The sequence below is a fragment of the Talpa occidentalis genome, unplaced genomic scaffold (genome assembly GCF_014898055.3).
Source record: "Talpa occidentalis isolate TD23 unplaced genomic scaffold, MPIMG_talOcc4v2.1 talOcc4.11, whole genome shotgun sequence".
NCBI lineage: Eukaryota > Metazoa > Chordata > Mammalia > Eulipotyphla > Talpidae > Talpa > Talpa occidentalis.
In genome coordinates this window covers 11,811,481-11,837,773 of record NW_023601104.1, presented here as the reverse complement: position 1 = coordinate 11,837,773, position 26,293 = coordinate 11,811,481, and the positions used below count along the sequence as shown (strand labels likewise).

The 26,293-nt window shown below is 40.2% G+C and overlaps 2 protein-coding genes across 4 annotated transcripts in view; one reads left to right on the top strand and one right to left on the bottom strand.

The window, feature by feature from the left end:
- The window catches only part of GANC (glucosidase alpha, neutral C), a 62,032-nt gene extending 41,322 nt beyond the window's left edge, over window positions 1–20,710 (bottom strand). Inside the window, exons 1-5 of the mRNA XM_037502289.2 lie at window positions 19,778–20,710; window positions 18,477–18,539; window positions 16,295–16,403; window positions 8,045–8,172; window positions 2,137–2,304 (exon numbers count right to left, since the gene is read on the bottom strand). Of these exons, the coding sequence (XP_037358186.1) occupies window positions 2,137–2,304; window positions 8,045–8,172; window positions 16,295–16,403; window positions 18,477–18,539; window positions 19,778–19,806 (497 nt within the window). The 5' untranslated portion in view covers window positions 19,807–20,710. The remainder of the gene's footprint in view (window positions 1–2,136; window positions 2,305–8,044; window positions 8,173–16,294; window positions 16,404–18,476; window positions 18,540–19,777) is intronic.
- An 11-nt stretch (window positions 20,711–20,721) lies between these two features.
- The window catches only part of TMEM87A (transmembrane protein 87A), a 35,902-nt gene continuing 30,330 nt past the window's right edge, over window positions 20,722–26,293 (top strand). For 2 of the 3 annotated variants that reach the window (XM_054700867.1, XM_054700860.1), the window contains exons 1-3: window positions 20,722–21,028; window positions 22,301–22,361; window positions 25,382–25,467. In XM_054700867.1, the coding sequence (XP_054556842.1) occupies window positions 20,870–21,028; window positions 22,301–22,361; window positions 25,382–25,467 (306 nt within the window). In that variant the 5' untranslated portion in view covers window positions 20,722–20,869. The remainder of the gene's footprint in view (window positions 21,029–22,300; window positions 22,362–25,381; window positions 25,468–26,293) is intronic. The other variant, XM_054700877.1, reaches the window with a different exon arrangement.

Genomic DNA, 26,293 nt, shown 5'->3' with positions numbered 1-26,293 from the left:
ATATACTCTATGCCTTCTTTATCCACTTGTTAGATGATGGGTTATTCCAGTTCTTGGTTATTATAAATATGCTGCAATGAACATGGGGGTACATATAATTTTTGGAAGTAGTGTTCTTTATTCTTTATGTAAATATCCAGAGGTTGGATTTTGAGGAATTTGCATACTGCCTTTAATATTGGCTGTACCAATTTACATTTTCACCAACAGTGTAACATTCTCTGTAACATTTCTTACTTCTTGTCTTTTGGAGAACATCTATTCTCACAGGTGTGATGGGATATCTCACTGTTGTCTTGATTTACATTTCCTTGATAATAAGAGATGATAAACATCTTTTCAAATGCTTGTTGGTCAGCTGTATGTCTTTGTAGGGGAAGTGTTTATTCAGACCTCTTCCCATTTTTAAAAAATTTATTTATGCCTACAAGAACTGGGATACAGGCCAGAGATGCGAGGGGTGAGAGGATTCACCAGAGCAAGAGGGGGGAACAAAACAGGCGATTGACTGAAATACACTGCTGAGGGGAGCAGCAGGCAAGACAGAAGAGGTCTGCTGTGCCATGTGGGTCACCTCCCTGGCCAGCCGGGGTTAGAACTCTTGCTGCAGAGGCTGTGGATAGCTTCATAGTGCTGTGCTTAACCTCTTGTGCACCAGGAAGGCCCATCTTTTCCCATTTTTTATTGACTTTTTTTTTAGTGTTGTTTTATGAGTTCTTTATATATTTTGCATATTAACCCCATTAGACTCATGATGTACAAGTATCTTCTCCCATTCAGTAGGATAGCTTTTCATCTTGATTAAAATTTCTTTTGCCGAAGATTTTTAGAAATGCAGTTCCATTTTGTTTATTTTTGCTTTTGTTTCCCTTAATATTGACATCGAGTTCCCAAGCACATCTCTAAACTGATGTCAAGGAGTGTATCACCTATGTTTTTTTCTTGTACATAAATTTTTACTTCCTTGGAGTAAACACTAAGGGATACAATTGCTGGACCCGTGGTAAGAATGTTTACTTTTGTAAGAAACTGTCCAACTGTCTTCCAGGGTGGCTATATGACTTTGCATTCCCAGCAGCAAAGAAAGAGGAGTCCCCATTTTTCCATATACTTGCCAGCATTTGGTAGTGTTACTGTTTTGGATGTTGGCCATTCAAATAGATGCATAACAATTAAAAAAAAAGATACTGTTTTAATTTGCAATTCCCTAATGACATGATATTGAACATCTTTGCATTTGCTTAACTGCCACCTGTTAAGATATCTGTTCAGGTCTTTTGCCCATTTTTAAATTTGGTGGTTCATTTTCTTACTGAATTTTAAGAGTTCTTTGTATATTTTGAGTAGTAGTCCTTTATCAGATGTGTATTTTGCAAATATTTTTCTGGCTTGTCTTCTAGTGCTCTTGACATTGTTTTTCACAGGCCAGCAGTTATTACTTTCAATGAAGTCCAGCTTATCAGTTATTTCTTTCATAGATTGTTATTTTGGTGTTGTATGTGAAAAATCATCACCATACCCTAAGTTATATAAACTTTCTCCTGTTCTAGGAGTTTGCATTTTAGATTAATGTTTTTGCATACAAATGTCCAATTGTTCCAGAATCATTTGTTGAAAAAGCTATCTGTGCTCTATTGTATTGGTTTCACTCTCATGACAAAGATCTATCTGTTCACTATATTTATATGGGTATATTGTTGGGGTCTGTATTTTATTCCATTGATATATTTGTCTTTTTATTCACCCATACCTGTTTTGACTATTGTTGCTTTAGGGGAAGGATGTTATTTGAGGGCTTGTTTTCAAATGTAGGGTAATTCATGTTATTGTAAGGGGGTAAAGTGAAATTATGAAGATATGTTTTTTACATGAACATTTATCAAGTTAACAGGAGATATTAAGAGTGCCACATTTGCAAAAGTTAGGGAATCACTCTAGTCAGAAAGCCTGCATTCACCTACATAGGTGCAAAGATGAAATTTCTTAGAACAATATTCCATCAAATAAGGCAAATCAATTCTCTATTGTAATATATTATCTAATAATATATATGACAAATATAATATGTACTTTATTAATTTATATAATTCACAATCAGGTTTTCTTAAGTTCTATACAAGTAATGTGCAAAAATACCTTTGCAGGTGCTCAAAATACAGTTGGCCCAGGGAGTTTATGCTCATCACAACCTCTTCTTCAGACACCATGTCTACCTTGAATGGGTTTGCTGAGATATGTAACTTCAAATCTCCTTTTCCATCTGTCAATACCAGGCTGCCTGTATCCTCTGTGTGTGCAATCAACCTAGAAAACAAAGCAGGAAGAGACAATTAACTTGCTATAGGGTTATATGGCTCTTTAGATTCTCAATTTAAAGTAATTAATTAGTAAGTCAATATTTATGTGATTTAGCACAGATAAGGCAGTAGAGAATATTCATGGAAAGTATGGGCTTTGGCATCAGAGAGTCTGACTTAAACATAGCTCTACCATGCATTAGGTATATAACTTTGGACATGTTAATCAATCTTTCAATTCTCAGTTTCCTAACCTGAAAATGAAAATAATAAAAGAAAGAACAAATGGAGTTTTTAAAAGATAATTAAATGAGATCACACATATAAAGCACTTAGCACAGTGCTGGCACATAACAAGCACTCAATATCATCCTTATTGCCTTGGTCTGGACAGTGTAGTGACACTTTGGTGCACAGAATCTAAGTGCTTTGCTCCCCCCCCCCCTCATTCCAACCACCTAATTAGAAACTGAAAAATAACTAGATTGGGATATTGACTCACTAAGTTCACAGCGAGATGGCACTAGGTCAGACTTTTGTTTATCTATTTCTCACCTAACAAACATCAGCCTTCAATTTGAAGGTAGACTGTTAGAATGTTTTGGATCCTCAGATATTAAGTAAGCTTAGAGCATTTAAAATACCTCAAAGGTCTAATTATTTCTTTCTCTGGTGTATAGTCACCTTAGGAAATGACCAGGGACCTCTTTTGGGAAGATTGGAAAGGATAGTTTATGTTTTTATTATATCCTTACAAAGTCCTTCTTCATAGATTCTAGGCCTCCTCTTTAAGCACGATGCTTAGGGTGTGAAAACTAACTGTTCTGGAGTTGTTTGAGAGGTGTCTCACTGTTCATCAAACCTATTTAGGGTTCTTGTAATTATTCCATCAAGTAGGACTGTCATCCATGTATTTCAGTCTGATAGAACCCCTTACTACCATGAGGATTAAACCATTTTGAGAACCACACAGGCCCTGCTACATATTTTGGAAACATGTTCACCTTGTCTCTGACAACTACATGCTGCTACTTGAACGTGTCCATCTGAAGTCTCATCATAGCTAGTGAAATCAGGGAGCTCCTATTCATGGCATCATAGCCCACTATTATCTCCAGGCCATAAAAGATGTTTACTACTCTGCTTTCCAAGTTTTCTCTCACCCATATATTTCTAAATGAAAGGAGTATCTTCTGTCTTTTTGGATAACACATTTAGGGGCTAGATTAAGCTGATTGCATTTGATAAAGCCATTTCAACAGCTTTCTCTCTCTAAATCTATAGATCATTTATTCTACACTGCCCCAAGGAATTTTGGGCACCTTGCTTCATTCAGTCAATTCCATATATAGTATAGATTACAGCTAACCAATCACACAATTAGAACCACTCCCAGCTATTCAAGCAGGCATATCAATTTTAGATTCTCTGGTACTTGTACCCAATGTCAATAAATCTAGCATGACCTAAAATTATGTTCCTTTTGTCTGGTCTAGGAATTTCTCAAATAATTTCCATGTACATTTCCCAGTTTTTTCCCAATATACAGACTTATAATTCTTTAGGTTGAGTGTCTTCTCTGAGGTTTGACTGTAATTAGCTCCAAGGGCATCTTGGGCTCTGACTAATGGAGGGCCTGGGGGCAGTGAAGGGTGGAAGGGATGAAGCACAGGGAACACTGGGATCCCCTTACAGGGCACATCTTAGGTAAGGTCAACAGGGGTTTTAAAGCAAGATAGGATCAGCTGTGGCAGACAGAGCAGAGGATCTGCTTTGCTGGAAAGGGGTGTTCTGTAGAATTTTGAAGTTTGGGTACTTACAATTAACCAAATCTTTCCAAATGTTATTATTCAATTTTTTTTAAAAGATTTTATTTTTATTTATTTATACAAGCACTGGGTACAGTCAGAATCGCAGGAGGGTGAGAGAATTCACCAGAGCTAGAGCGGGGAGCAGAGCAGGCAGAAGGACTGAAGCACACTGCTGAGGGGAGCAGCGGGCGGCAGGAGAGGTCTGTGCACCATGTGGCACCCTCCTCCGGTGGCCAGGGGGCAGCCGGGGATCGAACTGGCGCTGCAGAGGCTGCGGGCAGCTTCACAACCCAGCGCTCAACCGCTGCGCCACCGGGGAGGCCCTGTTATCATTCAATTTTGAGGCACCCTACATTTCCCCAGTTAATGTCCTAAATTTACAGATCTGATGAAGTTGTGATTTCAACTCATGGTCTAATTCCTCAAACTACAATATCAAATTCTGTATCTGATTTTCTACTACAAAACATTCTATAGCTACAAGAGACATAAGAGACTTTTAGGGTAGTCATAGATACTAGGTTTCTGACAATGTCTTGAGCTAAGAATTTAAAGCCCTGGGATTGCTATTTTTTTTTTTTTTTAAAGATTTATTTATTTATTTATTTATTTATATAAGCACTGGGTACAGTCAGAAGCACGGGAGGGTGAGAGAATTCACCAGAGCCAGAGCAGGCAGAGTGACAAAGTACACTGCTGAGGGGAGCAGCGGGCGGCAGGAGAGGTCTGCGCGCCATGTGGGACCCTCCTCCGGTGGCCGGGGAGCAGCCGGGGATCGAACCGGCGCCGCAGAGGCTCCGGGCAGCTTTGCAAGCCAGCGCTCAACCGATGCGCCACCGGGGAGGCCCGGATTGCTATTTTTTTTAATAAAGTTCTTCAGTGAGGGTAATAAACAGCCACCTCAGAGTTTAGAATTCTTTTTTTTTTTTAAGTTTAATTATTTTTTTTAAAGATTTATTTTATTTATACAAGAACCAGGATATAGGCCAGAGGTGCGGGAGGGTGAGAGGATTCACCAGAGACAGAGAGGGCAACAAAACAGGCAGACTGATGAAACACACTGCTGAGGGGAGCAGCGGGTGAGACAGGAGAGGTCTGCCGTGCCATGTGGGTTGCTCCGAGGCCCGTGGGGATCCAACCAGCACTGCAGAGGCTGCGGACAGCTTTACAGCGCTGCGCTCAACCACCTGCACCACAAGGGAGGCCCCAGAGTTTTGAATTCTATATGGCAACAATGCTATGCCATAGCCCTACCATTTGATCTGCCAGAGCCATGCTTTTCATAGGCATTTTATTTCAATTGGCCGCAGGTAGTTAATTTGAGTAACTTTGCCACTGAATGCCATGGTTTATTACTAGTTGATTTAGTTTGCTAGCGTCCTCATATGGTTATCCTTCTGTCTGTGTTACCTGTATCCTAATCTCCTCTTTTTAGAGGAGATTTATTGGATTAGGGCCTGCCTTAATGATCCCATTTTAATTTAGTAACCTCTCCAATGGCCCAATTTTTACATATAGTAACATTGAGATACAAGGGGTTAGAGCATCAACAAATAAAAGGGCTGCGGGCATAATTCATCGTAGCACTGACATTTCATCCTCTAATGATATCTTAGTCCTCACTGCCTTCAAATCTAAGTAGGTTGGCTAATGAGTCTCATATTCTCATATCCCATTCTTCAGGGTCTGTTGCTTAAATTCACTTCTTTTTTTTTTTTTTTTTAATAGAGGCATGCTTTATTTATTTGTTTGTTTTGTTTATACATGCACTGGGTACAGTCAGAAGCGTGGGAGGGTGAGAGAATTCACCAGGGCCAGAGCGGGGAGCAGAGCAGGCAGAAGGACCGAAGTACACTGCTGAGGGGAGCAGCGGGTGGCAGGAGAGGTCTGCGCGCCATGTGGGACCCTCCTCCTGTGGCCGGGGAGCAGCCGGGGATCGAACCGGCGCCGCAGAGGCCGCGGGCAGCTTCGCAACCCAGCGCTCAACCGCTGCGCCACCGGGGAGGCCCTTAAATTCACTTCTGAAGCCAATAAGTATCTTAAACAGGACTCATCTGCAGATAACAGAAACTACTCTCATTACTTTAAGCAGAAAGTTAATAGTTTAATAAGAGGAATTAGGAGCAGGTTCCAGCTGTGTGTTCAGTAATGGCCCCCTAGAACATGCTGCACAACTGTATGGTCAACAGAATTTCTATCTCAGCTAGAATCAGGAAGTGGGACACTCAGAAGACACTGTCATAACTGCAGGGCTCCAGATCATACCACCTTAGCTTTATCCAGAGATGAGGAAACCACTGCTCTAACTAGTGTAGCTCTAGACCTGTTCCACAGCTGTCAAATCCATACTAGTAAAATGGGGAACTCAATTCTGAAATTGAGATTCTCGTCAGTGCAGCTGGATTGGTGAAACCTGAATTACATCAGAGCCTAGCTGCATGGGAGTCTCAGAAGTGGAGAAATGTAGTATTAAGCTTTCTGGTTACTACAGTAGCTAAAGGCCTTTAGAAGTTGGAACAGAGCAGAACTAACATATGAGATGACAAACATAGTACAGGGGGAAAAAACAACTACAGAATATTTTTACTTATGAACACAGATGTAAAATATTTTTTAAATTATATTTTATGCCATATCATCCTACTCTCTCTTTTTTTTTTTAAGATTTATTTATTTATACATGCAAGAATTGGAGTACAGGCCAGAGTTATGGCGTTGGAGGGGGGGAGGTGAGAGAATTCACCAGAGACATAGTGGGGAACAGAATAGGCGGACTGACTGAAATACACTGCTGAGGGGAGCAGCGGGCGAGTCAGAAGATGTCTGTTCCTCCATGTGGGTAGCTCCCTGGCTGGGGATGGAACTCGTGCTGCAGTGGCTGCGGAGAGCTTCCTAAGTTGCATCTTAACCCCTTGCGCCATCACGGAGGCCTGAGATGTAAAAATTTTAAAGCTTCAAATAGCAAATTGAATATTCCAGGACAGTATAAAATAATATATCATGACCCAGTTGTTTTTATATATATTACATTTATATTATTGTGCCAATTGCATTTATATGTATTGTGCCATTTGCCAAATTGCAAAAGCCTTCAGAAGAGTGTTTTTGACTCCTGTTCCTACATTTTTGGTGTATAAATAGGAGCTTAATGAATAGATGTATTTCAAATTTATGACAGGTCTACCATAGCATAGCTGAATTAATTTCTCCTTACAATCTATTGACCATATGTTATATATTTTCATGGAAAAGGTAATCTACATGAAACCATAGTAATGATACAGTTAAAATTAAAGCATATGACATAGTCTTAAATTCCTTAAGTGAAATAAAAATGCAGAACATAGCAAATCAACAGGTAGAACTAAACTGAGGTGTTCCTGGAAAGCATGGTGAGAACGGAAGATTTTGCAGGGTTATGGAAAACGCTTTAATCCCCAAATATTTTTTTCACCTAGACACTGATTATTAATTTGTTGCTAACTTCTAAGTCAAATTACATGTTGGGCTTCTGAGACTACTCTAATTGAAAGTAAGTCAATCTAATTGTACAAATTACCATAAGCATGGGAGTTTGACTAGTATATTAGATCTCTGGAGCCCTGTTGCTAATCTGAGCAAGTACATTAAATAACTCTCTTAATTGTTCCCAAAATCTGGTTGATATACAGCTTTCTTTGTGAGAAGGAGAGCAAGGATCAAAAACGCTGTCTCTCCCTACTAATAAGTGCTGATGAGTCAAATGGTGGATGAAGAGAAAACAGAACGGATAAGGAACAAATGGATCAATTTATCCCCAAATAACTGAAAACTAACTCTGCAAATGATTATAACTCTGGATAGATAAGATGTGATGCATATGCAAAATCTACTATAGAAGGTCTGATAAAAGAATAAATCGAGAGTATTACCAAGACATCTTGTTCCTTGGCTTACCTTACAGTACTTGGCTTGCTTGTAAGGACATCTGGAACTTCATACCTAGGTTTCAGGGGAGTCTCTTCATTGATTTTAAGCCTGAAGATATTTCCCTCTATCCCATAAACTTCAGCCAGGAGCGGAACCTAAGAACAGACATGTGAGATTAGCTTCAAAACATTACCCCAATGATGGTCAGTTTTACCCAGTCAAATTACAATAATTAGAAACTATCGGTTTACATTACTATGGGCAAGTGAACTATAGAACAATGATAATCATAAGGAAAACACTGCCCAATCCCTGTATGTACTTGCTTGGCTACACCCAGGTTAGAGACCATGTGTTGTATGGCTAGGTAGACATGGAATTGTCCAGACCAGGACCTTTAAAGAGTGAAAGAGGTTTCTAACAAAATTAAAATGACAGGTATAAACTGACACTGCCCTTGGAAAATTGAGACCACTGAATCTGTGACTACTGCCATCTGAAGAATAAGAGTTTGGGAGTTAAAGCTGTGGTAACTTGATTCAAGCTGAATGAAGCATGAAAGGTAACAAGCCTTTCAGAATAGAATAGAGTAGAAAAAACAATAAAATACAATAGAAAATTCAGAATAAGATAGAATAGAAAAGACAGTAAAATGGTGCTTACTGGAGTTCATCAGTATAGATGAATTAGGCTTGCTGCACTAAAGACAAGGCACTTCCTATACCCCTGGTAATTAGACCTGGGGCTTTTCTCAAGAGACTGGGGAATTTAGATAAAATTCTTCCACCAATGGGAAAAAGAAGCAGCATAGAAGTATAAAGAATATAGAATTTGAAAAGTAAAGCACAAAACCACCACAGACCCTGAGAGTAGATAGGACTGGATTTTGGTTACAAAGTGAGACATCTAGATTAGAGAAATATTTTAAGATAGTGGTTTTCAACTGCTATGCCATGTTATACTGATCGATTGCAAATCTGTAAGTGTGATGCCAAGTTCTGGGTACATGTATTGTGACTTGAGCACCTGTTAGGCTGTGTGACATAGAGTTGAACAGGTACACACAATGTGGTGTGAGTAAGAGATAGGAAGCAGGGAGAATAGCAAAGCAGCATTAAAAATATAAAATTGGAACTTTGCCTCTTGGGAATATATAGGAGAGTAGTCAGGACACTTCAGTGATGTGACCCTGAAGAGTAATCAGGTAAACAATTGCTGGCTGTGGCTGTGTTTACAGATATTCTTAAAACGGGATTATGACATAGTGTGACAATCTAGATTACAAATACACTGTAATTATTTTTTCCAGTTTCATTGAGATATAACTGGCATGTAACACTGACTACAGTTTAGAGTGTGATTTGATGCACTTATATAATTGCAAAATAATTACCACTATACCTAACACCTGCATTGCCTCACATAATTATTTCCTTTTTGTGGTGAGAACATTCTCTCAGCAATTTTCAAGTATATACTTAAGTATATTAACTATAACACCATGTTTTATATACCACCTCTGGAATGTATTCATCTTCCAGCTGGAAGTTTGTACTCCTTCACGCCAACCCTTAGTCATACTGTAATTATTGCTTAACTTTTAATGTTCTTTTGTATGTGTGAATTACTTCTGTTGTATGCCATCAGAAGTCTAAGATGTGAAAATGTGTCCAAACACAAATAGACCTGATATCCCATTAGATTATGTATTCTCTCCCAAAGTAGACATATTTTTCCAAATTCAACTCAACTAACATTTATTTGGCATCTAACTTCGTGATGTGCTGCTTGCTTTGAAAGGATGACTAATCCCTTAGGGAGATTGTAGTTTAGAGGGTATAAACCACATATATAGTAAACATAAAGCATTTTAGGATGTGCTGAGGTAGAAGGAAAGGACAGGGCTGTGGGGGAAGAAGGAAGATGAATATTAATGACTGTAGCGAAAAGGACTCTGGAAGAGGGACTTCAGCAGGGCCTTTATGCCTTAGTAGGATGATGAATAGGCAAAAATAGGCAAGAAACTCTTAAGCAGAGGGCACAAAGGTTGTACGCCTAAGATAATGAACACATTACAGCTAGTTTCTCCCATTTATAGTAATATAGCTTATTATTTTTTAAACCAAAGACTGATCTACATGTTGTTTTTGAGGCTGCAACCCAGGAAAGAATACTAATTATATGAGAGCAGGTAGAAAAACCCTGTTTTCATGATGACCTTGTGCAATCAAACAGACAAATCAGTCAAAGCACCGTATTGTTTCTATTTTAAATTAAGCAAGCAATTTTGTCCAATAGGCAACCCTTTTCAAGAATAATATCCAGATTCATTTTTGTCTCGTATTATCACCAACTTAGGTTTATGTTCCAAGCACATAATTTCCTTAGGCCTTAGTATGTGCTTGTTCTTATGATCTGGCTCATGCTATTTTTATTGGCTTAAAAAAATTTAACAGCAGCAGACTCTCAGAAGTCTGAAGAATAGTTAGTTGGGTTGAAGACAGTGGGGCGTGGCTCTGAGCCTCTAACTTTGAGCCCTCTTCCTTCTTGCATTGAGCACTGAGATACTTCCATGGAAACCCCCAGCTCTGTTACTGATGGTTTGAATCACTTCCCTGCGCTGTTTAACTGACAGTAATTGCTCAATTTTCCCACCAAAACCATGCTCTGTCGAAAGTCTGACATGAATGTTATATTCTTCTGTATGAAACACTAAGAATTTCCAGATATTCCTGTTCTCTAGGGACTGGTTTGGAGATTTATGAAAAAAATAATATGCAAATAAATTACTGAATCTTTTCCTCCTCTTGATGACTGGAAATAACAATGAAAAACACATTAAGTTACCGAAGTTAGAATGCTGTAAACTAAGACTTATTTTGTGTCAGTACTTAGAAAATAGCAGTTACACTCAAACTGATACAAGGTGGGTTTATGTAAAAGAAAACATAGAACTAAACATTTAAATAAGGTGAGAGAGCATGGATTTGACTCTCTTAGAAGTTCTTAAGATCTGTAAATGTCCATCTGCAGGGAGGAGCAAATCCTCAGGCAAGGAATACATTTTGGAGGTTCCTTTTAGTACAAGTCTCTGTTTGTTATTTCATAACCCTGCATTCAGTTTCACCTCTTATAGTCTGTGAAATATTAGTTCCCTTTTCCTATATCTCCCATACTAAATAAAAACAAAGCCTGCTTTTTGGCATCTATGTCTAGTTTTATTGAACTCACAGAGAAAAATATCAGATAGGTTGTTAAAATCATGGTGGTAGAAACAACCTTATCTATGTATTTGAGCAGTGGGTTGATAGCAATCATATTAAAGTAAAACTTTTTATTCACCCAGAACTGGGAATCAGAATAGCAGTGGATACTTAAGAGATAAGTTATGACCCCATCATTTTCTCCTTGAGGGGTAGATCTTGCTTTTCCTCTGGCACCAGGTCCCTCCATGTACTGTAAGGAACAGTTAACCTAAAAGGCCTACAAGAGCAAGCAATGATCTCTTCCAGCTGTTGATCAAGCCTTCCCAGGATTCAGAGTGGAGAGTTCATTAAATTGCTTTAGGCCACTCATTGCCCTTCCATGGTTGTAGCCAGTTGGTTTACTGCAAACACTGATTCTCTACAGAGAGTATAGGTAAGATCACACTGGGCATTAGTCCACTCTCCAAGGGCAATTAGCCTGTCCAGGAGTGCTTCTAATTGTTCGACAAATTAGCTGCATGTTTCTGGCTGTTTCTGCAGAATCTGTAATGGCTAACAAGTGGTAGCTGTGCCTCAATCTGCTGCAATGGTGGCTGGTTGGACACCGTCTCATTTTCAGCAGGCTTAGATGAAGAAGCAAGGTGTAAATTCATGGAGGTGCTCAGAGATTAGTCCTGCATCCTTGGAGAAGCTGTTAGAAGTGAAGTCTCCAGTGAAAACTTGCAAATAGGCTGCAAAAGAAGTAAACATGTTGCCAAAGAGTCATCCAGTGTTCTGAGAACACATCAAAATTAGTAACATAAAGCAGGTCAAAGATATAGGTAGCCTTTAGGGAAGTTCTTTTTGGTTAGACTCTGAAGACAGCATAAATTTCCCTTCTCGGATGTCACAAAACTAGATCTCTGTTTTCCAATCTAAGTCAAATTCTCACCGAAGGTAGAAAATTAGTAATAGGAGGGGAAAATAGTTCTAAAATAGCAGTCAGCACTATGCTGGTAATGCCTTTCATTCTAGATACTCTTTTGAAAGCTGCTTCAGCAAATAGCTACCAGATTAATCAGGAATAGGCAAGATTCTAGACTGGGGCCCATGCAAGAAAATTTAGGGATATGAGTCAGCTTTTCTTCAAAAGATAGATGTCCTGATGCAGAGACCACACACAGAGCAACACTTATGCTTGTTTTGTAACATTACTCTGTCCCAGGGATATCATGTTTACTATGCACTGAACTGTGTCCCCCTAGATTCATATGTTGAACCCCTTGTAGGGTAAGGAAAAATGTCAGGCTTTTCTGCCCTCCTGCCATCAGGATAGATGATGGATCCTTGCGGTCCTGAATGCATGCCTGATGGCGGGCACCTGGAGTGGGGTGTGGGCATGGGTGGATGGGATTCACCTGGGCTGAGACTGGGCTTTTAGGGGCGGTGTCTCGGGGGCGCCGGCGGAAGCCGAGAGAGAAGCAGAGATCACCAGAGAGCCCAGAGAGAGTGCAGATTTGCTGGGGGCTGGGAGGACTGCCAGCCTCCCGGCCCCCCAGCACCCCTGCCTGCCGTGTACCTGGTAATCCCAATAAAAACCTGCAAAAAACCACTGAGGACTCTGACTCCTCCTTTACCTGGTCTGCATGGGATCAGAAAACCTGCACTGGTCCATTCCTGACCCCTACACCCTAATCTTCCATGTGATGGTATTTGGAGAAGGGGCCTTTGGGAGGTGGTTAGGTTTAAATGAGGTCATGATGGTGGGGTCATGGTGGAATCAGTACTCTTACAAGAAGAGATCTGCGAATTAGCTCAGCCATGTGAAGATACAGTTAAGAAGGTGGCAACCTACAAGCTAGGAAGAGGGTCTTTGCTAGACCCTGACCGTCAGCACCCTGATCTTGGACTTGCCAGACTCCAGAACTGTTAGAAATAAATGTGTCGTTTAAGCCACCCAGTCTGTAGTATTTTGTTAGAGCAGACTGAGTTAAAGCAATATTGAGTGAAGCTGAGTTCTGTTTTATGATTGCTTATTAAGGGACAGATTGGTAGGAGGGAGTTGGGAAAGGGTTAACAGATTTTTTTTTTTATTTTTTTATTTTTTATAGAGGCATGCTTTATTTATTTGTTTGCTGGTTTGTTTGTTTGTTTTGTTTATACATGCACTGGGTACAGTCAGAAGCGCGGGAGGGCGAGAGAATTCACCAGAGCCAGAGCGGGGAGCAGAGCAGGCAGAAGGACCGAAGTACACTGCTGAGGGGAGCAGCGGGCGGCAGGAGAGGTCTGCGCGCCATGTGGGACCCTCCTCTGGTGGCCGGGGAGCAGCCGGGGATCGAACCGGCGCCGCAGAGGCCGCGCGCAGCTTCGCAACCCAGCGCTCAACCGCTGCGCCACCGGGGAGGCCCAGGGTTAACAGATTTTGACAATAAAACTGCTGCTTTAAGAGTTTTAATAGTGTGGAAGCAAGCATGCAATAGCAGTGCTGGGTTTGTCAGAATCAGCCGCATCAGTGAAATCTGAGAACCGTAGCTGAAAGTTAAATATGATCCTCTTAAGACTTTGGGCTCTGTCTCCCTGAACCTTAAGTAAAAAGGAATCATTCTGAATAAGTGGATGTATGCAGTTTATTTTAAATATCACCACATTCATACCATATCTGAATGTGAAATTGCCCATGAAATACCCATCTCCTCCCAGAAACATCTCTAATGGAGGCTCCCTGACTATGCAATGAGGTCCAGAGATTACTGTCTGGATCTTCATTGTTCCTATTGGATTGACAGAGGGCATGAAACCTTAAGTCCCTATTAGTCATCTCAATTCTGAGTGACAGGGAGGGACCTTAAAATGGATTTCAGCCCAGAATTTCAGAGTGACCTCCCCAAACAAATACAATTGCATGCACATGCCTAAGGCCAGAGCACACAGGTCCCCCACAGAGCCATGCTATTTCCAATACCTGAACATGGAGTCGTTACAAGGGGTCTTCAAAGCTTTCAGTCTCGGGTGGCCTGTTGCTGTCATCCAGGTAACTTGTCTTTGCTTGTTGGTATTCTCAGTTCCCTTCTGAGCCACATGCTTCCTGGTGCTGAGATCCTGTCAGTCTTCCTTTGAAGATCCTGTGGCTTTTTTTGCTTTGAAGGCATCCAGATCTGATGGGCTCTGCTCCTGACACCTGACCTGAACAGCACTGTCACTCACATTTTCAGGATCCAAAGAGAGGTATATTGAGAGAAACTGATCTATTGTCTTATAAAAAGCCCAAATGCGAAGATCCACCCACTAACCACACTGATATCAAGCTGCATTTTGGCCCACATGGGCATTCAGGATGCTTCTGCCTCATTTACTTTGCCTAAGAATGTGTCTTCATAATAGTGGATTGCTCAGGGGCTCAATATATTGAGCCTTCCCAAGGATGGAAAGGGATTCCTGCCCTGACTATGGGGTAGCAACAATTCTCTAAGGTTAGACACAATGGAGAAATGTGTCTAAAATGAGAAAATGACAGGAAGAATGAGTGAGGAAGGTACCTGCCTGCAAGGTAAATGACTCCTTACATTTCCTAAAGACCCTGAATGTAGGGATGTGGCTGGGTCGGGATCCTGGACCACATGCTAATGGCAGGTGGCTCTCCGATAAGGAAATTAGCATTGTCCATGCCCAGGCTAGCAAACTAGGCTACAAAAATAACATATAGTATAGCAGACTTGGGTCAGCAGTAGAGTGCCTGTGAGGAAAAAGTCAGAGATGTCAGATGCCAAGCAAGTGGGCAAATTCCTCCCCTCAAAAGTGGGTGGTATAAGAAGCAACACTAGGTTTTGGAGAAAGGCTAACCATTCCATCTATGAAGTTAGGAGAGACCTAGTGTTCTCTCAGCGTAACTACATTATGTAGCAAATAATCAAGTTGAGGATGGGATGGGGATAAAGAACACAAAACTGTTGATATGATTCAAGCCCTTCTTTTGAATTCAGGCAAGCAAACTGTCAGAGACTCCACAATGGCTAAAACCTCTGACACTTCCTAAGGAAGGTTGCCTTTGTCACTATACAATTGCTTCCCAACCTCCCCACCACTGTCTGGGAATAAAATTGGCACCTTTTGCTAACTTAAAGGACATTGTAGAACAGTTTTTTTTCCCCCTGTCTTCTTTGAGGACAAGTGCTGTGTAGTCACAAGGAAACAACTCACAACTTTGCAGTGCAAGTGAGAATGTCTTCTCAGGCAGATTCCCAGGATTGTCAGTGAGTGGGAATTCTTAGCCAGGTGTTGGGGGATCTAGAACACATGGCTTTAACTATGTCTTTTAGTTATATGAGTTGCCAGGTAAAGCCAGGTTAGTCTAGGTTTTAGGAGTTTAGGAGGGGGGAGAATCTGGAAGTGAGGGTCAGACTGGGAACACCAGTACTTGTGCACAGCCACACTTCCCAGCCCAGCCCAGTGTTTTCCCTGACTGGCCCAAGTGAAGGAGTGTGGCAACTTGATTGGTGAGAAAAAGTACTTAGAATATACTGCTCTAATCCCTTCAATGTGTAATAACAATGGTGATCTGCTAATGGAACAGTTCAGGAGACAGAACGTGTGTGATTCAGGTTTTCAACTGCCCACTCCCTGTGCCTTTCCTTTGCTCCCCACCTTTTGAGCTTTGGTGTTCACACACTCTATGCCTTGTTGAGGCTGTATGCGCAACTGTACATTGTGTAATAGTGATAGAGCAAGGGTGCTTGATAAAGTCCACAGATACAGATGAGAATTATGTTTCCTAGCAGTGTGACTCTGTGCAACTGACTTTCTAGATTTTGTTTGCCTGATCTGAAAACTGGGAATAATAAAATGTACCTCTTAGTTTAGTACAAAGATAAATTAAAAGGAGGTAACATTTGTAAAACAGCTGGGAAATGGCCTGGTAAATAGGAATTTATGTCTCGATTGAGGTACGAGTGTAGATATGAAAAAATAACATTATTTCTCTAAACAAGTTTATTTTTAAAGCACACGTAGTTTTAATTAGCTTTTGTGGAAATTTACTTCAACACAAATAAATACAAACTCAAACAATTCTCTGGAGAAAATACTCTTATCTCACCTTATTTGCTTCATTGATGATGCAGAACCTGGTGCTGTCTTTGCCTGTTCTGACTGAGTCTAGTGATGCCTGATAGGGGGACTTCTTGGAGAACCACTGTTTCTGACGCCTGCAGGTATGAAGTATACAGATGCCTGAGAATTACTAGTGACTAGCAGCATCCAACAGACCATATTACCATGTTTAAATTATTAAAATTCACTATGACAGTAAATGAACTGGGCACAGATTTCATTAACACTCTAATAAAGTGCTTGCAAGAGTACTGTACTGTTAGAGTGCTAATAAAATAAGCACTAATAAAAATACAATGAAATTGTTCATATAACACTGCTTAAGGATGGCGTTTGTGCCTTTTTTTTGAAAAGGTGAGGCAATGTTCATAGAGGACATATGTGAGTTTGTTCATTTCTCTTCCTCTTTCGTGAAATGCATATTTTAACAGAAACTCAATACATTTTAGTGGAAATCCAATTTATTCTAGTGGTTTAACAAGGTGATGAGGTATTCATTATAGAATTTCCTTTAAGGTACCTGTTCAGAATGAAAATATGATTTTCTTCCCCTGGATAATTAATGGAAACCATTGAAAATTGTATTTTATATATATATATATATATTTTAAGATTGATTTATTTATACCAGCACTGGGGTACAGGCCAGAGGCACAGGAGGGTGAGAGAATTCACCAGACACAGAGCAGGTAGCAGAACAGGCAGAAGGACCGAAATACACTGTGAGGGGAGCAGCAGGTGAGACAGGAGAGGTCTGCATGCCATATGGGTAGCTCCCTGGCCGGCTGGTAATCAAACTGGTGCTTCAGAGGCTGCGGACAGCTTCACAGTTCTGCGCTCAACCCATTGCACCACCAGGGAACCCCTGTAGCATATATTTTAATAATAAATATTAATATATGATATAATTTTTGATGACTTTAGCTTCAAGAACACATTAAAGGAAGACACTGACAAAGATTACAAAAAATCTTGTTTGAAGCTCGAGGGATATAGGTACTTTTATACAGAGGTGATAAGAGAAAAAAATAGTACAGTATCTATGGAGGGATATCTGATAATAATTAAAATTTCAAATGCATTTTCTTGTCTTTTTAAAATTTTGATTTGTCTTCTTTTTCATTTTTCTTTCTTTCCTTCCTTTCTTCTTTTTTTTTTTTGCATTTACTCTTTGACTCAGAAATTCCACTTCTGAAAATTTAGCCTATAAGAACATGTGCTTGTGGGACATCCATGGTGGGAAAGGGGTTAAGATGCAACCTATGAAGCTTGCTGTAGCCACTGCAGCATGAGTTCCATCCCTGGCCAGGGAGCTACCCAACTGGCACAGCAGACCTCTCCTGACTCACCCGCTGTTCCTCTCAGCAGTGTATTTCAGTTAGTCTGCCTATTCTGTTCCCTGCTTTGTCTCTGTGAGTCCTCTCACCCCTCACAACTCTGTTCTTGTATGTTCTTGTATACAACCCCAGTTCTTGTGTGCATAAATAAATAAATCTTTTAAAAAAAACATATGCTTGGGTAGAAAATGACATATGTATAGCTCTTCATAGCAAAGGACTGAAAAAAGATGAAAGGTTTTAGCAACAGAAGAGTAAATTATAGTACATTTAACCAGTGGAATGCCATTTAAAAAATGTTCATATACAGAACTCTTCAGAATAAACTATGAAGCAGGGAAAAAAAGGTACAAAACAATGTATAATGAAAATTACCTGGTGTAAGAGAGGGGGTGATATAAGAGTATATGTATTTACAAAAAGAAATATTGGAAGGAAAAATAAGAAATTAATAAATCTGGTTACATACAGGGACAAGATACAGAATGGGATAGAAGAAAATAGGAATGGGAGTAATATTTTTCAATACATACCTTTTTATATATTTGATATTTGAACCATGAAAAGTACCATATATTTAAGGATATACAATCTTAACAGTAGTTTAAAACACCTAGGTGTTTAAAATAAAATCTTGTTTATTGAAAAATTTAAATAATGCACAAGTATATAAAGTTAAATGTGAATGTCTCCTGTTTGATAAATTCCTTAAGCAATGAATTTCCCAAGAAATTCCTGAGAAAGCCTGTCAGTTCTCAAAAAGTATTAAACATTAATTTGGAAATAATATCAGAAATCTTTTCATTTAGGTAGTACATTTCCTTTCCTTACCTGTAGAAAGCAATCTTGTTGCAGTCTTTGAAAATGTTTTTATCCACAGCTTCATCTTCAACACTAAATAAAACAACGGTTTTAAAGAAACATATTTAAAATATACCTTGTGAATCTGATTTTTGTGCCTTCTCTAAACTTCTGCAACACAAAATTGTGTCACGGTCATAATAGAATGTGATAATGTGTGTTTCAGAACAATCCTTTTGTAAATTTTCCAAGGTAAACAACAAAACATGAAATTCTGGGGCTACTCTGAAAGCACTTGAGAAAGAACACTGTCACTTATGAGGAACGGTTCTTTTAACATAAAGACTGAAGCCTGCGGTTACAACAGTAAAATCTAAAGAAGCAAAAGCAAACCGAAACCCTCTAAAACCAAACAGAAATCAGCCACCTACCTATTTATTCAACAAAACATTATTAGAATATTTACTGAGTGCTGGCTCTGAGGAAGGACTGTGTCTGAGCTTTCTGTGAGAGTCTAGTCAATAATTACAAATCAACCTGAGGTATGTGCAAGGTGTTGGAATAAGAAGAGAAACAGATGTAGAAGGAAAATCTTTTGCTTAAGACAATGCTGACCATCTAGGGGCCAATGTTTTTTAAAACCAAGTTTGCAGAACCTTTTTTTGAATAGAATAAGTTGCTACTTGAGTATGTTTTTATATGTGTTTAACATATACGGATTAAAACAACTACAGGCTCTAAGAAAATAAAACACATTCGCTTTCATGCAGAGGTGTTGCTGAATACAGCTATAATCAGTACGTCCATGATTATGTAGGAAGCTATGACTGAATATCAATTTCAAAATGTTATGAAAACAAGTTCACATAAATACATTTGGCCATACCCAGAAAATGGTTTATCATGAAAGCAATCAACTCTTTCATCAACACAGTCTTTGTCACTTTGTTTTAATCAAGTGTGCAAAGATCAGAAAAATTTTCAGTATCCTCTTTTAGCTTTGAAGAATGAGCCCTGGAATGATACAGGAAAAGGTGGGAACAACTGAACTTGGAAAGCATGCTCGAAATTCGGAGTTCTGATCATAACTCTTCCACTGTTTTGTTAATCATGTAGAAAGTATTTTATGAGGCGCTAGCTATTAATATCTACCAACACCCCCGCAGAAGTGAGGAAAAATGACTTAAGTGTACAAATATCAAAAATGCAAAGAAGAAGTGCAATGAAACAATAAAACCTTCAAAGCCAAAATGTCGCTTTCGGGTACTTTCTGGTACAATCCCCAGTCTGGGTGAGCCCTGGAGCCAGTGGCAGGACCACTGAGCCTTTACCTTATTTTTTCCTCCTCAGCAGCGGCCATGGCTTCCCACTCACTGGCTCCCAGTTCTCAGGTCAAGGCCGGACGATCGTTTGAAAACGTTGATTGACCCTCTTTGCAAATTTTGACCAGCACAGTCAAGTTTCTGGGAAAATAGAATCCCCTCCAATCCTTAGGGAATGACAAATCGAATCTTGTTCCTGGGTTTTGTAGGCTCAAACAAGCGTCTTAAAAGGAATTTATTTGCCAAACTATTCTGTTTATGAGGGCTGATGAAGAACTTGTCTTCTTTAGGTACAGAAATGTTCTCAGCAGCGGAGGAGGCGTGTACGTAGAGTGCCCTAAAGGAGTAAAAAAATCAAGAAACCAGAAAGTACCAAGACAGCCTGCCAGAATAGGGCAAAGCTTCTGCAGGTTTAGCTCAGTGACAGTCACGCCACAGACACCGAAAACTGATCCTCTCTCCGTTTTAGTTTTGAGTAGGAGGTGCCGGCCGGATCTGTGCTGGAGGTTGATATTCTCAGGCCGAACTATACTGTAGCCTTATACTTTCCAGGGCGAAAAGGGGGCTTTTAAAGGGGATTTTCTACCACGTTATCCAGTTTAGAAATAACTGACACACCGCCAGCGCCGGTTTTTGCTAAAATACCTTCAGAATTCAAGAACCCAACTCCTGGATGCCCAACAGGCAGCCGGACCTGCGTGCGGCTTCCCCAGACTTGGGGCTCCGGGGTCTGACTTTGATTTAGGGAAAGGTGGGGGCTGGGGCGACGGAGAGGAGGAAAGCGCCAAACGCCACACGGGGTGCTCGCAGGGTCTCCAAACCCGCCAAGGGCCGGGCGGGAGAGGCGACGACGCTGGGGGCGGAGACGTCGCTGCGCGCTCGTCGAGGCGCTCCAAGGTGACCAGCTTGTGACAGGACAACGCCTGCGCACTAGGGCCAAAGCCGCCCACGGCCTCGACGCTGTGGAGGGCGGGGCCGGCCGCTCGTAAAACAAACAGGCCTGGCGGGGTTTCGAGGACCCGGATGGTCCCGCCCCCAGACTAGAGCCGGAAGAGGGCGGGACGAACCGGAAGAAGGTGAAATGCTTTTGCCAGGCACTTCATGGCCGTGAAGATGGCGGCGGCTGCGTGGCTTCAGGGGCTGCCTGTCCTCCTCCTTCTTCTTCTCGGGGCACAGCCGCCCCCATTGTCGCTTTTCGGCGTAGGACCGTCACCCGTTTCTGCCACCGACCGCTCTAAGTGGCACATCTCGATCCCGTCGGTGAGTGTTCACTTCGCGAGCAACTGAGCCCGGAGGGGTAAGGGGTGGGGCTACGGCGGCCCAATGGGTCCAAGAATGTTCCCGAAAGTCCGTTTTCAAAGGGGCGGGATTGCCGGGAGCGTCCGTGTAGCGGGTTAACCGGGACTAACCTCCCGGCAGCTGAAAGCCGTGCGCTTCTGGGGAAGAGGAGCAGGAATGTCAGGTCCACTTCGGGAGCGGAGAGGGGCGAAGCGCCTCAGCAAAGTCAGAACTTTCAGTGCGTGGCTGGAGACGTGTCAACTCAGTGTTTAGGTGGAGAGTCGTTTCTCTCTCAGCACAAGTTTCTTCGAGCCCACTGACCCCGGGTTGGATGAGGGGAATGTGATAAAGGCCTCCTTTTTTGTCTTTTTTCTGAACTTTTTTTGTTACTGAATAATTGTACTGATGAAGTAATTTGATTTTGTTTGAACTTTGAAATGGTGATTCTAAGCTTTGCTACGTGACCCAGAAGTCTGGGCTTTTAAAAAGCGTATTCTAAGAGGAGATTGACTAAAATGGAAGTATTCTGTGGCTACTAGTGCAGGTATTCTAAATTCTAATAGAAGTATTCTAAAATTGTGATTTGGTAAGGCTAGTCTTTCGGACAATTCAGTAGATAGGATGAACCTTCCTTACCTCTCCTTCCCTTCCTCCACCCCCCATTTAAGTGAAAACTGTACTCATGTGAGCAGCCAAAAAGCAGGTGGAGGCTGGGAATGTGGAGAAGTTCTGATAGACCCACAGTGGCATTTTAATTTCATTCTGCTCTGCTCTCAGGCTGTAATATCCAAATCGTATTTGAGCTTTTTATATAGCAAGCATTACAGCTTGGCTTCATTTGGTGAAGGTCTTCAGGTTCTCAATTTCAGTGATTGTCGTTAAAATGGTTAATTGCTGTATATGGCCATCATAGAATAGTTTATTTGAAGAACTGATTGGTTGTTCTGGCCAGTAATAAGGCGAATGACCTGAACAGGTAGTATCTTCCATGAAGCTTTAAGTTGGGATTTCTAACATCCTCCTATCTAGAGGCTTTTGCTTGGTGGCGGGTGTGTGTGGGAGGAAAATCACATCTCTGCACCAGTCTGCAAGATCCTGCAGTTTGGATATGGTTGAAATTGCTAAAAGAAAGGATGTTGATGTCTGTTGTAAAGAAAACTAATTGAAGGTTATATAAATTATAGCAGTTATATTCTGCCCTGGGAACTAAAGCCATCTTATGCTAATTATCTTTTTTCTCCTTTATCTTTTCAGGGAAAAAATTATTTTAGTTTTGGAAAGATCCTCTTCAAAAATACCACTATCTTCCTGAAATGTGAGTTTTTACATTTCATGAAGTTTTTATTAGAGTTTTTGAGTGATCTTTTAACTTTAAATTCCCTATTTTATGCTTCTGATGATGCACACTTAACATAAGTTCTGAATTTAATAGCTTGGCACTCTCTGGGTATTAATATATATATATTATTGTTAAGGACCTTTCACTGAATAATCTTTGGAACTTTTATTTGTATGAACTTTATTTTCTCATTTCTCTGGTGTTTAGCAACATATAGTTAGACAAATTGTGTTGGTTGATTACATACATGGTGTTTTAATATGTTCTGAGTCATGCAGACACCACCAGCTTTTCTTTTGAGTATTAGATGTTTGCCGAACGCATGACACAGGTTTGTTAGACCAGTCCCTCTTAACAAATATATTCAGCAAATCTTTCGTTTACAAAAGGAGTATTTTACCACCTGGATCTTTGGAACCAGAGGTTCAAAGTTGTTACCAGGAAGTAGCGACAATGTAGAACAAAACCAGTCTGTCCACTGGGAAAACCACTGTATTTGAATCTAAAATATCCCATTGTGTATGGAAGAAAAGCTTCCTTTTATTTCTGAAAGTGCCTTTATTTTACCAAATAAATGGTATCGTGGGCAGCTCCATTTCAGCATCAGGGCTAAAAATCCAGATTGTTCATATGTGCATATCTCTCCTTGAGACTGCAAATTTTTAAGTCACAGTTGGAAGATTATATTCGTTTAGTCGTTCAGTAAGTATATCAGAACCGGTTATGTGCCAGGCACTGTTTGGAGTGATAGAAGTGATAGAAAAGGCCTGGTCTCCTGTTGAGCTTATGAATTAGCGGGCGTTAAGGAGGTAGGTAGTTTATGTGAAGAATATAATATACGGTGTCCATGGGCTTCCCCAGTGGCGCAGTGGTTGAGCGCTGGGTTGCGAAGGTGCCCGCAGCCTCTGCAGCGCTTGTTCGATCCCCGGCTGCTCCCCGGCCACCAGAGGAGCGTCCTGCATGGTGCGCAGTCCTCTCCTGCCGCCCACTGCTCCCCTCAGCAGTGTACTTCAGTCCTTCTGCCTGCTCTGCTCCCCGCTCTGGCTCTGGTGAATTCTCTCACCCTCCCACGCTTCTGACTGTACCCAGTGCTTGTATAAATAAATAAATAAATCTTTTAAAAAAAAAAATATATATATATATATATATATATATATATATACGGTGTCCATAACAATATAATCTTAAATTTGATTGAAATTGAATCTACTTTGACACAGTGGTCTTTCTTGTGAGTCTGATATCTATTTAGGTAAGATTAGCTTTCAGGAGTAGCAGTATTTTGTTTTAGATAACTTGACGGCCTGTGTGCTATTCTTTCCTTTTATTATATCCAGTCTTACTGTATTTTGATCTAATGGTGCCTTGACAAGTTATACAAGCTGCATATTTTGAAGTATCTACATTTTATTGTTCTTGGAGGATATGTGGCTCTTAAAATTTCTCTTTGTTGCTTCTGTACTTTTCATATTTAACTAGTCTCTTATTTTATACTTTTGAGGGTATGGCATATAGCTTTCCATGAAATTACCAAGACTATTTCATTGTTTTTTAAAGTCTACCATTCAGAGTTTAACATAAACAGTATTTTTGCAGCCTAACTACCCCTCCCCTCCCCCATATTTCCTGTTGAGGGAATTTTTTTAGTTAATTTTATTTAACCCCATCACTGTATGGATTCTTCTGTATATTTCATAGCAAGATTGCCATATCCTTTTTATCATTTCCGTAAATTTTATTAAATACATCAGGTTTTGGGTTTTTTAATTGAACTTTGTAAAAGTGTGTCATCTAAAAAGTAGTTTGAGGGAATAATTTAAAACAAAGCAAGGGAAAGCTTATAATTTTAGGTGTGTTTCTTTTGTTATGCTCCAAAAGTGGCTTCCTAGATTGCTTGTCTATCTTTGTCACATTTCATAAAATAGGTATTTCTGACTTCTCCTTGGTGAAATGGTCAGTGTTATAGTCAGATTTACACTTCAAAGTTTTCAGACTAATTGATTGGTCTGTTAAAGTACTAGGTTCCAAACTAAGTTTAATGAGTTACATGAATTCTCAGTGAATTCATGAGATTGTTAAGGTGGGTTTTGAAAGCATCTACTATTCTTTTATCTTTGTTTTTGTTGCTCCTAACCTTCCCCAGCCAGGTTTACTTTTGTTCATAGTTGTATTTAATCTTGATGCCTTTAAGTTATAGATGTTTTCCTCTATTGGAACTATTATTTATACTGTCATTTAATAATCATGATTATTTCCTAGTGACATCCCTAATGTTGTTAATCCTTGTCTCAGTAGGATGTAGCACTTTTAAGTGTCTTTAGTAAATTGTTCCTTTTAATTTCCCTCTTTGGTCTAACAGTTCCTTATAGCTTTGTATACGCAAGTGACTTCTGCTCAGTAAATATTTGAAAGATAATGAAAAACTGGCTTTAGGACTGCTGCATCACTGGCAGGTTTTCCCTATACAGTACCAGAAATGGAGGTTTAAGGCATAAAAGGTTGAAAACTGCTTAACTGCTGTATCTCTCTATAAACGAAACTTTTTTATATGGAGAATATCCGGTTCTTACGTAGATCACTTTGTTGCCTTGTATTTGGAGAAGGCATGTTTATTGAATATCCCAGGTTAGCAGGAAATAAATGGGATGTGGGGTAAAGATTAGAAAAGTGGGGCCTCCTCTGGTGGTACAGCGGTTGAGTGCTGAGCTGCGAAGCTGCCCACAGCCTCTGCAGCGTGGGTTCGATCCCTGGCCGCCAGCAAGGGTCCCACATGGCGGGCAGACCTCTGCTGCCATGCCTGCTGCTCTGCTCAGCAGTATATTTCGTCAGTCTGCCTGTTCTGTTCCCCTCTCTGGCCCTGGTGAATTCTCTCACCCTCCCGCGCTTCTGACTTTACCCAGTGCTTGTATAAATAAATAAATCTTTAAAAAAAAATTAGAAAAATGCTTTACTTGGGAATTTATGAATTTACTTCATAAATATTTCTTCTTTTATAGTTGATGGAGATACTTGTGATTTGTCTTTGAATATAACATGGTATCTCAAAAGTGCTGACTGTTACAATGAAATCTACAGCTTCAAGGTAAGGAAAATAAATTATGAACTTTTCTTGGACTTTAAAAATCATCAAGGCGGATGATCTTAATTTTATAGAGGAAGGAACCATTTGTAGTATTTTGCATATGCGCCATTTGGCTCATAGATAATTAGGCATGTACTCAGATGTCCAGATTTAATAACATTAATTCTTTTTACTGTCTAATTAAGGCCTTTCTTACCTAAAATTGGCATTTTTCTTTTAAGCTTCAACTTTGTCACTCCAAAGGGTACAATGGCTACTAATACAGTTAAGTGCCACTGCCTTGGCTCCTGATAAGGAGCATCATCTTTACCCGCCATTGCTTTTGCACTGTCAGCTCAAGGCACATAACATGATGATGACAACGACAATAGTGTTTGACCTCAGGCCTCATGAAAGAGTCCATGGGCTACACTTTCAGAATTGCCATAGTGCACTGTAGTTAAGCATAGAAGAGGTATGGCTCCAACACTGGCCTTTTAAAAAATTCTATAAGGTCAGTTTTTCATACCTTAACCATTATTGAATTTCTGCCTAGCATTAGGGTTTTACAGCATCTTTTTAATGTTGTTCATTATTGTTTTTTGCTTTTGTTACTCAGTATTAGGTAGGATTAATATAATGAGGACTAAAAGGGCTGAAGAATTTAGAAAGAAATGACAATTCTCCAAAATATAGCTTGCAATGTGATTGGTCCTTTTCTCTTAACCAGTCACCAATTAATTTGCAGTTAAAGATCTTTCTGATAAACTGGTCAAGAGCTTAGCAGATCCTGTCTTCATAAGTAGTTAAATTACTATATATTAAATCATACATGTTGATGATGTAA